This window comes from Adiantum capillus-veneris, chromosome 3, assembly GCF_014529385.1.
Source record: "Adiantum capillus-veneris isolate H3 chromosome 3, ASM1452938v2, whole genome shotgun sequence".
Classification (NCBI taxonomy): domain Eukaryota; kingdom Viridiplantae; phylum Streptophyta; class Polypodiopsida; order Polypodiales; family Pteridaceae; genus Adiantum; species Adiantum capillus-veneris.
In genome coordinates, this window is record NC_140933.1 from 135,338,291 (window position 1) to 135,352,200 (window position 13,910).

The following is a 13,910-nucleotide window of genomic DNA, read 5'->3' on the forward strand; positions in this document are numbered from 1 at the left end:
CCTGGGGGTAGGAGGTTTCTTGAGAGTGGGTTTGCGGGGTGGCTTGGTGGTCTTCTGCCACTGCGTGTGCACCTCATTGAAAGAAGTCTGGCTCATATATTTTGCCAATTTTGGGTTCTTTGCAAAATTGAGCATCATCTTTGTTGCATCCACGATCAATTGTCAATGCCCCATCTCTTGACGCTCCCCCTGAGTAGGCCGAGGCGGGCCATACTCCTCGTGTGAATCTTCGTTGTGATCCCTTCCTGCATCTCCGGATGCAGAGGGAGTGGACTGATCTTTGTCTGAACCTCGAAACGACGCAGACGGAAGTCTGGGGAGTGTTTCGTTGTATGCTTAAAAACCTCGGAGGGACGCAGACGGGATGTTTGGGAGCGTTTCATTGTATGTTGGAAAACCTCCGAACGATGCAGACAGGATGTCAAGGGAGCGTTTGGTTGTATGCTTGAACCTCCAAGCGAGGCAGGCTACGGTTAGGGGACCGTTTGGTTGTATCAGTCCTCTGAGCTTCTAGCCCGGAACTTTTTAGGTTATTTGCGGAGTGGGAGGGGGGGAAGTCATTGAGTAGCCTCATACCGCAGACCGTCTATCTCGGGGGAGTGCTCAGCGGCGCCGTTCGTTGTAACATGCATATGTGAGCATTGTGTTGCATTGTGATGTGTCAACCACTGAATATTCCTTATTGGATGAGATTTTTCTGAGAAGCCAACGACCCAGGATATCAAGAGCTCCAATCTGGAATGAGACTCCTTATTGGATGAGATTTTTCTAGGAAGCCAACGGCCCACGATATCAAGAGCTCCAATCTAAAATGAGAAAACTGATTGTCCCTCGGAATGTCCTTCGGAATGACCCTCGAAATTTTTTGAGCTAACTTGAGTTGTTTTGCAAATATACGGTAATCGCGGACGATTACTTTCTTTCAAGAAGGGGGATGTCACAATTTGCTGACGTGTCAAGCCATTGAAGAACGGAGCTAACCTGTAGATCCCGGCAGAGGAGCCTATACCCTTAAAGAAAGCAGCAGCAGAAGAAGAAGCAACAGAAGAAGTTTTTATCAACTTTTGGGACCCTGTCCGATGGGGGCCCAAGTGACCCAAAGACCATTTAACAAAGCAGGACCCACACACACACCTAAAAACCCTTGCGTAAAGACTTGTGACGTGGCATACCTGTACGGAATTCCACATATTGCACTCACAGTGCCACGTGGCAACATGTACGGACTTCCGCATTTTGCATTGTTGCTGATGATGTGGCAAGTGTACGGATTTTTCATGAAATGCGCTGGCTGATTTCAGCGCCAGCTTTTTGGGACTAGATGCCTAAGTTTTAAACTGCTATTCATTGGCCAAGGACCTTTAAATACGTGCAGAGGGCCCAGTCTCTGGCATGCTTCAGTGTGAAGGTGCACAGCTTGGAGTACCGGCATTGTACTGAATTCAAGCAATATAAAGAAATATCGGAAGGGGCGCCACGTTTGGGGCCAGTGCTCTCTCGGGGTGGAACTCCGCCACTCCCCGTCTCGTGTGTCGTCTATCTTTTTCAGTTCAGTTGTTATTTAAAGTGCTTAAAGTTGTTCAGTCTGTTCTTTTCCGTTGGCACGTCCCCGTGCCCGATCTCCCCTCCTCAATAATGGCTCTAAGTGTCAGAATATGATCAAGAGTAGAGAAATCTCTCCTGAAACCCGCCTATCCTACTGCAAGTACACCCTCTCTCTCTGCCCATCTATTCAACTGCTGCTCAAGGATGGATGCGTACAACTGTGCCAATGTGTGTCCAATCATGATGGTGCGGTAGTTCCCAAGCTCCATATGGTCCCCTCACTTGAAGATAGGTACGATAGTAGACAAACTCCATGTATCAGGTAGACCCTCACACATGGCACCGTTGAACATCATTGCTAGAAGCTCTGCAAGCAGATCTCTGGCATGTATAAAATGCTCTGCTACAAGGCAATCGTGATCATATGCTCTCCTAGTCCTCATCTTGTCAATGGCCTTCATCTTGTAAAAGATATATATATATATAGATATATATATATATATATATATATATATATATATATATATATATATATATATATATATATATATATAGAGAGAGAGAGAGAGAGAGAGAGAGAGAGAGCTCTCCATAACAATGCAACAAGGAAACGGGAACAACAATAGAAACGGTAACAAGAACAAAAACAAGGAAAAGTTTCAAGTTTTTGAATCAAGCGAAATAAAAAGGGAAATGGAGACAGTAATAAGATTGGGAATGGGGGAGAAAAACAAAAAGACAAAATAGTGGAGATTCAAAGAGTTTCGAGTAACTATGTCTTGATTGTGTTTGAGAGTGCAAGAGGCAGTCAGGAGTGCACTTGGAGCTCCCCTTCTTCACGGTTTGTGTGCTATGCGGATCTTTACCATTGATTTGTTGTGGGATAAAAGGCAAGTGACATGGACAACAGCTCACCAAGTCCCTCCAAAGAATGAAAAAGGGGAGACCAGGATGAAGGACAAAGAAGAGCAAGTCCAGAAGGCAATGGAGGAGTCGATGCAAAAGGCCAAAGAAGAAGAAGCTACCAACAGATGAGAAGATGAACCAATGAAAAGAGCCCTCCAGGAGAGTGAGCGGCTAGCACATGAAGAGGCTATTCAGAAAGCAAGGGCTGCAAGTGGGAAGCTTGCAAACAGTGATCAAAGAGTTAGAAGCAAAAAAACAAAGAAGGCAACAAGAAGATCCGGAGAGAAGACAACAAGAGGGTGTGTTGCCTCGTACCACAGCGGTGTCGAAAGACCTATCTACTACTGAAGGACCAGGAGGTAAAGACAACACAAGATGAGAAAGCTACAAAGGACCGATACATAGAGGAGGAAGACTCTGAGGGGGATGATGACCATTCTGACCACAATGAGGGAGGGGATGTACCAATACCTCATCTCCCCGTTCTCACCATCAACAACAAACCCCACTGACCACTACGGTAAAGAACTCTGACAAAGGAAAACCCCAAGCGGTCCATGATCTCGAGTGATACACACTCTAAAGATGATGGGAGTTTCTTTATTCATGAACAGTATGCCAAATACCTTAAGAACAAAGAGCAAACAACTGAAGGCAGTGTTACGAGCTAAGGAAGCTGGTAGATTTGAGCATACAAAGATCCACAGGAAGAAATAGAAATAGAGGAGGCCAGGCTCCAAGCCGAAACGCAGAAGTCCAAGCTAGAACAAACAACAAGCCAATTCTTAGAGAAAGAGAGCAAATTCATTCCAATGTCATTGGAAAACATGAAGGGAGCATTGTATGCTTTAATGATGAAAGCAGAGTACAACCCAAGGGCCAGAGATGGTATAGCTGAAGTTATGGAGTATACAACAAAGCTAGGGATTGTAAAAGAAAAAGAGAGACACAAGCACATGAAGAAAAGAGAACCAGAGTCAAAGAGGCCAAGGATGGACATAGAAGAAAGCAAAATACAGCCACAGTGCCACACACTCTCTTCTTCTTCTTCTTCTTCTCTTGAGTATGACTTAGTATAGTGACAAACACTACAAGCTGGCCAACATTTGCCTCAACTACAAAGATTTATCAAAGAACTGTCCTCGAAAAATCCAAATATTGTTGAGATAATGCTCTTGGGAAAGATGGCCAACAAACAAAGATATTATTCCACCCAAGCTTCAGCCACAACTTCCATTGTTCAAGGGCGAAAGGCTCTATTAAAAGATGAATCTGAGGTCTTCAAGACCAAGGTCAAAGAGTTGGATGCAGCATTGTGCTTGCAGACAGAGGGTAGCTCTGAGCTTTACAACAAGAAGAAAGCGGCTTAAGACAAAGCTTGCTAATGCTCAGAGCACAATGCAGGAGACAATAGACAAAATAGCAGCAAGTGCAGAAGAGCCAAGGAGGCTCGGGATGTTAATTTTTTTGCAAGGAGCCTGCTTATTGTACAATCAGGGGGGCAACTTATCACATAAGCAAGTAGGGGGCAGCTTGCCTGACAAGGAGCACATATGAACACGAGCAGCCCTTCCGTGTAGGCCCCTCCCACCACCTCCTCCTAGCCCTACGCATGCACACATATGCACATGTGCGCGTGCACACACACACACACACATCTTCAAAATAACAGAAAAATACTCAACGACATTAAATGCATCCACTGCTGGTTAAACTGGCAACCTAACTAGGAGACTACCATCACCCATTTCAAAGAACTAAATATTTGGTTAAGTCTTACCAGCAAATCTTGTTCATGCAAGTTTTCTGCCACTAAGGATCCACATAGAACATCTGGATTTCCATACTGAAACTGCATTTGAGAGGCAAACACCAAAAGGTGTGAAATAAAAAGGGGGATCGATATTTTTTCAAGCATTCACCAGATAGTTCACTATGAGAAAGAAAACAAGTCCATTACTGCTATGGCTGCTGCATCTGCAAGAAAGTACATGAAATCGCCATCAATTGCTAGCTGTACAAATCAAATAAACAATGTTTGAACCTATCTTCCAGTCAATGCGTTGACACTTAAAAACACAAAAACTGCATTACTTAGACCTGTTCTGCACCAAACATTGATTTCACAGCTGTAGCATTTTCTACCAAGCCTTCCTCGACAAGTGCAGTAATCTCCCTCAAAGCTTTGCTACAATTGGGACCTGCAGATGTTGCAACCTGCAATTAAGAGCAAGATTTCAACGAGAATTAGTTTGAGCCTACAACTCAAAGATTATGCAAACATGTATCCAGTAAGCTGCATCCAACATGGAAAACTTTTCTTTTGACATGACATGAGTAACGGCAAGGAAATTGGTTTAGGTTTTCAATGCCCGTGCAAAGAGGGTCTTTCACACGAATTTTATGTTCTTGATCACTTGATTTTTCTAAACGGAGCCCTTTGAATACAGAACGTAATGCCCAGCTCAAGGGCTTTTCATCTGTATGTACAGTTGTGTGGGTTCATGCGTGTTTGCTGAGGCAAGAGCCTCTTGCACAAGTACTGGATTAGCTAATTGCTAATCCCCTACAGGTACAGGTGAACTCGGAGAGAGGTTTCACCCAAGAAATCTCGTCCGATTCAAAGGGCAAGTAGCCCTACAGGTGCCAGAGCTCGAGGTCTTGCTATGGATGCGACCGGAACGCGAAACGGAGCCCGAAACAGGAAATTACAGCCTGCTGTGTATTTTTGCACGTTTAGGGATTTGACCCTTTTTTATCCTTAATACCCCTAGGAGCTTCGGGGAAGCTAGGGGATCGTTGTACATGTGTTCTCGCGCATTTCGGGGCAGAAAAGAGAGAATTCAGCGTGCTGTAAATTCTCGCCCGCTCAAATGCGCCAGGAAAGACACCTTTTGCTTGGGAATTTGTTTGTGAAGCCTCCTACTGCGGTTATGCTGCCGAAATCGGGCTAGACTAGGTCATTTTCAGCCTGATAAAAGTGGGACAGCTCGTACAAATTTACAGGATTTTCTCCAAAGTTTAATTAGATAAAGAAATACCGAGAGGGGTGCCAACCTTTGGGGCCAACGCAGTATCAATGTCTGCTTGGTAGCACTAATTGCCAGGCCATGGTTTGTTTGAAGTGTAATTTCCAGTCACAGGTTTATTAATGAAGTTCCTTTGTGTCGTGAAGTTCAAGTGGAGATTCAGTTGAAAGCTAAATCCTACCACCCTCTAGGGAGTCTACAGGCCGGTTTCATGGTTCCGTCGCCGGGCCAGAATCACTTTTTCCTTGAGAAGTGAGCCTTGGTTAGTTTTTGGAGAAGACACAAAGCACATGAACTTGGAATTACACTATGGTTGACAGGACAAAATGACATCATGGAAGAGGGTTCCTCTTCACAGGACAGACAAGAAGTTCCTCCAGTGTTTGGGGTTGGCGAGAGTCCACTGCCACCACTGTCTGTGCCTCTTGTTGATGTGATTGTTCGACAAGTTCAAGGGTTTATGATTGGGCAGCTAGACGAGGATGCATCCAGGACACAATTGGTTGCGGCTGTGAATGTGTTCACTCAATTGGTGCAGAATCCCACGTTTATGGAGTTTCTGCAAGCTCCACCAATGTCACAGCAGGCAAGGAAATTCACCCAACCAGTAGAGCCCGTTGAGGCTCAAGCAGAGGTACCTTGTGCGTCCAAGCAGGGCAAGGAGTGTTCGCATGTTGCAGAGTCAATTGGGACTCCAAGATAAATTCCTTCTGTCCACGAACAGGTGGTTAGGACGTCTATTCCACAGGCTTTTCCAATTCAGCCAACCACCTTTCAAAGTCCAAATGTTGCATGAAATGGACAGGGAACCAATTTCTAGGCTATGCAACAGGTTTTTCCATCACCCACGGTACATCTTGGGTATTTCGGGGTTGGATCTGTGTTTCAGAGCATGGCTAGTAATGCGCCTAGAAACCAGCAATATATGCTAGGAACAGTCTTTGGGGGTATGCAAGGCATGATGTCAAACCCATGTATGGCAATATTGGCCTCCAACAAGGGTTTCACTGCAACCAAGGCCAGTTGTTTGGGGTGCCATAGGCCACTTTTGGTATGGTTGGTTTTTCCGACCAAAGCCGGAAAATATGGCACCACGGAACCAAAATGTCAATGGCCAAGGGCACAGATGATCCCCACCCATTGTACCCATGTTGGAGACACTTCCCTATGATAATTTGGAAGCACTAGAAAAGCCAAAACCATACAAAAGGTGGTGTGCTGTGAAGTTCGATACTTTCAGCGAGTCTGAGGACAAGACGAAGGCTCTCACTTTCTTCGAGCAGTGTGATAGTGCCTACTCAAGGATGAATTTTACAAAAGCCTCCAAGGTCAAGAAAGCTGCCACCTTCTTGAGGGGTAATGCGCGTACATGGTGGATGACACTGTTGATGCAAGGACAGGAACCCGCAACATGGGTTTACTTCAAGCAAATGTTTACATTTGCGTGGCTGTCAAACGAATTTGAAGCCGATCTCATGACAGATTGACACCAACACACTACGGCTACTTGCAAGAGCCTAGAGCAGTACAATCGAAAGTTCTGTAAAGCGTTGCTCTCAGTAGCTTCCTACAAGTTTGTGCCACTGACAGAGCAGATTGAGAAGTATTATTGTGGGAAGTTGCCAACAGTGGTCATCGAGCACAGTGGGTTTCAGGGCAACGTGAAAGGGGGCCAGCCCAAGAAAAATTAAGCAAGAAGCCATTTGTCAAAGCGACTCCTGAAGCGTCCCAAGGGTTAGAAAAGGTAGAGAAAGCTAAGGACTCAGCCGAGACATCTGCTGGACATGCTAAGAAACAGCAAAGGAATCCTTTTGTGCGCAAGTCATTCGAAGAGAAGAAGACTTTAATGGCTAAAAACAAATGCTTTATTTGTGAGCAACCTGGTCATTTTGCTGTGAATTGTCCACAGAGAAAGAGGCCAGAGGACTCAGAGGACAAAGAGGGAAGAAGCCCAAACCCACGACACGTTTAGTGCCAAACATGGTGGGTGATAGACCAAACTCGGATGCCAGTGCGTTATGCAGAGCGTGGGGTAAAGTTAGGGATCAAGCACCACTATTTTCTTTGATCCAAGTGCCAAGGCAAACTTTATCTCACCGGAGTTGGCTATCAAGTTGGGCATCAAAGCTGACGAGATGGGGTACACAGTAGAGGCAGGTTTGGCATGTCCTGGCCACTCAGAAGTGTGTTACTCCCATCATTGGAAAGGTGCGTTTGCATATCCACTCGTATGTGGACATAGAGGAATTTTATATCATGCCACTAGAAGGGTGCGATGCGTTGTTGGGAATCCCATGGATGTTCGGTGTACATGGAGTGTTGGATGTCTTCAACAAAAAGGTCACCCTTTAGCATAGGCAAGACTCACATCCTTGATGTAAAGCTTAAAGGGGAGTCTGTCCCTATTGTATCAGCTTCGGCTATCAAGTCTGTAATTAAAAATCATCTTTCAGGGTACTTGATTTTTGCACGTGATGTTTCAGATAATTGTCAGTCAAATTTATCTGTGTTAGGCATGGATGTTCACATTTACAAAGTGCGACTCCTATGCCTTGCTTCCTCTAATGCCATTTCATCCTTAAGATGTCATGGGACCTCTTTTTCGTCATGGGTTTTTATGGCTTGATGGGTTCTATGTATGTTAGCCCCTTTTACCTTATTTGCCAGAAGTTGAGAGCACCCATAGAGCTTGTTACTTCTTTGAGCTAGTGCTCTCACCATTGTGTCCATCATGCTTGCACGACTTTGAATTATTGATCAGCATATGTTTTGCATTCCATGGTGTCCATCTCTTTTCGCTTTGCTCCATGGTCTCTTTCTCCCCATTTACGAAACGCACTCTGACAAGATGTCATAGAAGCAAGGTAGTACATCCATGATTCCTATGGCATGTTTTGATTGATATAGGATGCCTTGTAGGTTACAAACTACGAATTGTTTCAGCCCTGAAACTTCGCGTTTTGAAGTGTGGAGTTCCAACAAGAGATGTTCCGTCTGCTTGGCAGGAGGAGGAGAACTGCTTGCTGGAAGCATGAATATATAAAGGCCAATAGATTTCTAAAATACAAGTGTTAATAAAAAATAAGGTAATTGCCAAACATTTTAGATGGGAATTGCACGCCAGGTCTGAAACGTTTCTTGAGTTTCAACTGTTCGAGTTTTAGGGTTTGCATTTCATGGCCTTTCCATTGTGGCTATAAGAAGATGGAGGATACCACCCACAAAAAGGGATATGCTTTGATGTTCTCTCACCCAAAAACCTCCACACACACAAATGCTACGATTCACGGTGAAAAACGCGAGCTACTTTTCTGATGAAGTTATTGAAAGCTTTGGCTTTTATTTACACCAGCTTTTGGTAGTGCCAATTTATCATAGATTTTGCTTTTTGGCTTGCATGCCTTCATCATCATATTGAACTTAGCAGGAGCATTTGTAAGACCAAATGGCATCACTAGAAACTTGTAAAGACCAAATGTCATCCTAAACTAGTCTTATGCACATCCTTTGGCCTAATACGAATGTGATGGTATCCACTCTTGACGTCTATCATGCTGAAAATTGCAGCACCCTCTAAAGGTATTTGGTGGGCTACAACCCGGCACCAAATCTATTGCATGATCCTCAGGCCTCTCCGACGGCAATTGAGACAATAATGTATCAAAAAAACAATCGCTAAACTCTCGTAAAAATAAACAAGGAAAATCTGCACGCAAAAGAAATGAGGAAGATGAGCCTATAACAATCTAGACATCGGTTCACCAGCTTGTACATGGGGAAAACAGAGCTTACTTGGCTAACCAGGATGACTGGTTGTATCAGCTATTATTGAGTCGTAAGTTAATAGAGGCATAGACACTCTCCCACTTTTATGACCTCTGGTGCTCTTACCATGGTAGTGATGTGCACTTCCGACCACCAAGGCACTCTTTTTTCCTTGCCAAGAGGTTTTTTTCCTGGCTTGTATATACTCACTAATACTACTTATGATGTGTACTCTTGAACTTCTCCTTCATTTTCTCCATCTTTGCATGATCACTTTCTAGGTGATTTTTAGTGAGAATTTGTAGGGCAGCATAAGCTTCGGGCGAGCTCATAGAGTTCCATATTATTAGAATCTTGATTGAGACTCTCTTCAAAGTCCATTTCCACTACTGGCAATTTTGTGTAGGCTATTTCAGCCTTTCTGCAGATTTTTGAAAGGGCAGATTTCTGCAAAACAAGCACTTTGTAGTATTCTATGGCTTGTGCTATATAGCGCAAGCTACTTCTGTGCAGTTTTTCCTCTACACAAGCAACTTTTGTCTCAAGTGCAATCATTGACCATGGCTGACAACAACGATGTTTTCTGTGTGTTGTTACCTGAGGACAAACTAGATGCAAGACAACTACCGAATTTGGGCATACATGAAGCAACATCTCCTTGTTGCAAAGGATGTTTGAAACATTGGGGACAATTCTGATGTGAGATCATGTTTTCTGGATACAAGTTTTGTGAATGATGGTGTTGGTTCAAGCAGCTCTTCTGCTAGAGTTGATTTGCCTATCGCTAAACAACCACATTCGGATGCTAAGAATTCATAGGCTCATGCATTGATTGTGCTTTCTATCAAGCGTTCCATTACTTCACGCATTCATTCAACACAAACAAACGAAACAGGAACGGGATAGACTATAGCTGCTTTGTATGTAGATCATCATTTGGCAAAAATTGCTTACCTACATAAGGAACTAGAGTCCAAGGTTATGTATGAGAACTTAGAAGGATGATATGGATTTATTTCTTGTGGAGATTAAAGATCTCTATAAGCACTTAATTTCCATTGGTGAGGCCATTTTTGATAACTCTCTTGTGCAGATATTTCTTGATGCTTTGTGAGATTCTTATCAAACTGTTGCCTCCATCTTTGGGCAAGTGACAAAAATTAAACCCGATGAAATGAAGTATGATTTCTTGTAACTGTGTTGCAAGAGGTCGAGTCTAGAAAAAAAGATGACTAACTAGTGTGTTGTTGACACAGTAAAAGACGATACCATTGTTGTCACCACCAATGATTCTACAAGTAGCACCCTTTCTCCATCGTTGCTCCTTCTTCAAATAGCAATAGATCCAAGAGTCTGGTGATAAATGTCACGATTGTGATGTATTCTTTGTCTTTGTATTACCTTCTTCGCTTGATTCTTTTGCAGATACGAAGATACACCAAATCCAAGACCCCCAATTCTCCAAAGGATGCGTCTCTTCGCCCAAGAGTCACACTTGTTCGGCGAATAGCCATGCCTCTTCAGCAAATGGCTGCACCGTTACGCCGAACGGTCACGACTCTACGGCAGAAGGACACGACTATTGGCCTAGAGTCATGTCTCTTGACCTATGGTCATGTCTTTTCATCGTGTCTCTTCAATTTCTATATAAGAACATTCTTGTAGCACATTTCAATCAATCAACACACATTTAGTCTCTGAGTCTCTTGTCTTCTAGTTTCGTTCTAAATTCAGTTTTTATCTAAGTTCAGCTATGAATAAACACACATAGTAAGCGTGTTCTTCATAGTGGTATCAGAGCAAAAAAAAATCCCGGGACCCGAAGGTTGTGAGCCTCTCACCCTCACCGCTACCCTCTCCCCCCTCTCCCTATTCGTTATATGGAAGTAGAATAAAGATGGAATGCAGTTTTTCTCCTGACGGTATGAGGTAACATTCGTATTTTTTTATTACTTGCTACTACTAAACATATTGTAGCAGTGATTGTGTGTCACGTACCCGGAGAACCTCGAGCACCTTTGCTCGGGTGACACCCTTTCGACCCCGCACTCACACCCCTTCAGTGAAAGGGCACAAGATGGCAAGCTGCCACCACTTCCCCAAGTGCTCTCCCCTTCTTTTCCCTTGCTCACACTCTTCTCTCAATCGTTGGGTTAAGAAGAAGAATCACAGAGCAGAATTGCTGGGCTGAATCACCAAACCCCTTCGCTGGCTTCCCTTTCGTCACATAAACCTCTTGGCTGGAGTTTTTACATAAAGAAACCAGCAGCGCATAAGTTTTAACACCTTCAATTTAATTGAGTAAATTGTGTTGTGAACCCCAAAACTGGCTGGCCTGCCCCAAAAATAACTAATGTGAATATCTTTTAATTGAGGCCAATAACCAGCAGCGCTTTTAGGGGGAAAAAAAAAAAGAGAGCACCACACAGCGTAGGACTCTCTCTCCTCCATACGATTGCTAGCTATGGGACATAACGCTTGCCTTCTTGGAGCATGTTTTGGTAGCACTACTGCACCATATTCCTTCATATATGCTCCCAGATGGAACCCGATGGCACGGAGCTTTGCAAGATTCGGAATCTCCCGCAGATAGACGAGATTCTCGATGAAATCTTGCCAGAGAATTCCCCTACACATGAAGTGTTCATGATTCCACATTCTCCTGCTCAGAGCCGGAAGTGATAATTATTCTAGATTCTCCGACTCCAGAGCGCGAACTTATTCCAAAGGCACTTTTCGCTCTCGGAGCACCCGTCCCTGAACTTGTTCTCGAACCAGAACCTGCACCTACTCGAGTTCCCTTTGAGGCGTAACCATGCCGACATCACACGATGGAGAAGGTCAATCTGAGGATGGCCTTGCTCTTATCAAGGAGCAAATGTCAGCACTTTCCACAAGCTTCACCTCAATCAACACCCGCCTAGAGCAGATGCAAACGCAAAACACATCACGGACTGATCATACTGCTTCTCGGACTACACATGCTACTTCTCCACCACCCTCTTCTGAAACTTAAGTGGACGAATAAAATGAACCAGTTTTAACAAATGAGGTAGACAATCGTAAACTTCAGTTACTTAATATAAATTTTAATGTTGCTTAAAAGAAGAAACTGGATATTAAACTACATGAGCCCTATAATGGTCGCCGTTACAAGCGCGTGCTGGACCAATGGCTATTCAAAATGGAAGTCTACTAGTCCAACACGGACTTAGTAGAGAGTAGAAAAGTTGCACTTGCTAGTTCTCTGAACAGACTCACCTTGCATGACAAGACTAAAGCCATCACTAGGAGAATCTATTAGAGCTTACAGGCTAACCAGATATTTCAACTGACACCCAAGCATATACTTGTAGCCAATCTCTATTTGCCCAACTCTCTCTCTCTCTCTCTCTCTCTCTCTCTCTCTCTCTCTCTCTCTCTCTCTCTTCCCTCAACCTATCTCTCTTCGTCTTTTCCCTCTCTCTCTCTCTCTCTCTCTCTCTCTCTCTCTCTCTCTCTCTCTCTCTCTCTCTCTCTTCCCTCAACCTATCTCTCTTCGTCTTTTCCCTCTCTCTCTCTCTCTCTCTCTCTCTCTCTCTCTCTCTTCCCTCAACCTATCTCTCTTCGTCTTTTCCCTCTCTCTCTCTCTCTCTCTCTCTCTCTCTCTCTCTCTCTCTCTCTCTCTCTCTCTCTCTCTCTCTCTCTCTCTCTCTCTACCTCCTTTCTTCTCTTTCTCTCTTCCCTCTATTTATCTCTCTCTCTTTTTTTTTCTGTGCTTTTGAAACCGGCCCGTGGGGCGGTGGACTTAGCCTTCACCCGATCTTTAACACTTGACTTTACGACACAAAGCAATGACTTAAAAGGAAACTGTAACTGATAATGGAATTACACTTGAAAACAAAAGCAAAGCCAGGAAGCTAGAATGTTCCCAAGCAGACAGTGACAACCTATAGGCCCCAAAATTGGCGCCCCTTTCAGTATTTCTTTATACTTTGAAAGGGTAAATTACAAAGTAGGGTCCTGGGAATTCTTCACCTGTATCCAGCTAGATACCACTTGTTTTGGCCAAATTTCGGCAACATAACAACCCCAATACTTGCGCGAAACCAATTCCCCTGCTGTAACTCACTTCCACTAGCATAAACTCTTTGATTCGTGCCCAAAAACAATAAATTCAGCACGCTGTATTTATTGGTTTTTGCCTTGTTTTCAGCCCTAAACAGTCCCCAAACTGTCCTCTGCCAATGGGGCACTGTTCCCAATGGTTCTGGCGTCCGTATGGCTGGAAAACAATCAAATTACGACACATACACAGCGCTGAAAACGCACCAGTTTGGTGAGGTTATGACCCTCACCGGTGCCTGCTTTTGGAGTAGCAGTTAGCTACTCCTGTTCCTTCTCAAGGTGGCTCTTGCCTCAGCACAAGAGCATGAAATCACACAGCTGTACATCAGTCAAATGAAGAGCCCTCTCGTGGGGCATCACATAACTGCACATAGGGGGGAGAGAGAGCAGTGTGTAGCGTGCAGGGCATCACTCCTAGCACCACACTGTACATGAGAGGGAAAGAAAGCACTCCATAGCTCTGAACCTGTGACAGGTTCTCAATGAAGTATCCCCCCAGCATAAATCGAGCACCCCCTCTTCTGCGCTTGACTTGTAACGCATCTGTGAACAAATAGA

The 13,910-nt window shown here is 44.2% G+C and overlaps 1 protein-coding gene across 3 annotated transcripts in view; it reads right to left on the bottom strand.

The window, feature by feature from the left end:
- Positions 1-13,910, bottom strand: part of LOC147461766 (putative serine protease EDA2) — a 113,953-nt gene that overhangs the window by 47,438 nt on the left and 52,605 nt on the right. For all 3 annotated transcript variants that reach the window (XR_015187637.1, XM_086509224.1, XM_086509225.1), the window contains exons 5-7: positions 4,552-4,668; positions 4,412-4,465; positions 4,232-4,303 (exon numbers count right to left, since the gene is read on the bottom strand). Coding sequence is in view for 2 of the 3 variants with exons in the window: in XM_086509224.1 (XP_086365350.1) it covers positions 4,232-4,303; positions 4,412-4,465; positions 4,552-4,668 (243 nt within the window). In the remaining variant the exon portion in view is untranslated. The remainder of the gene's footprint in view (positions 1-4,231; positions 4,304-4,411; positions 4,466-4,551; positions 4,669-13,910) is intronic.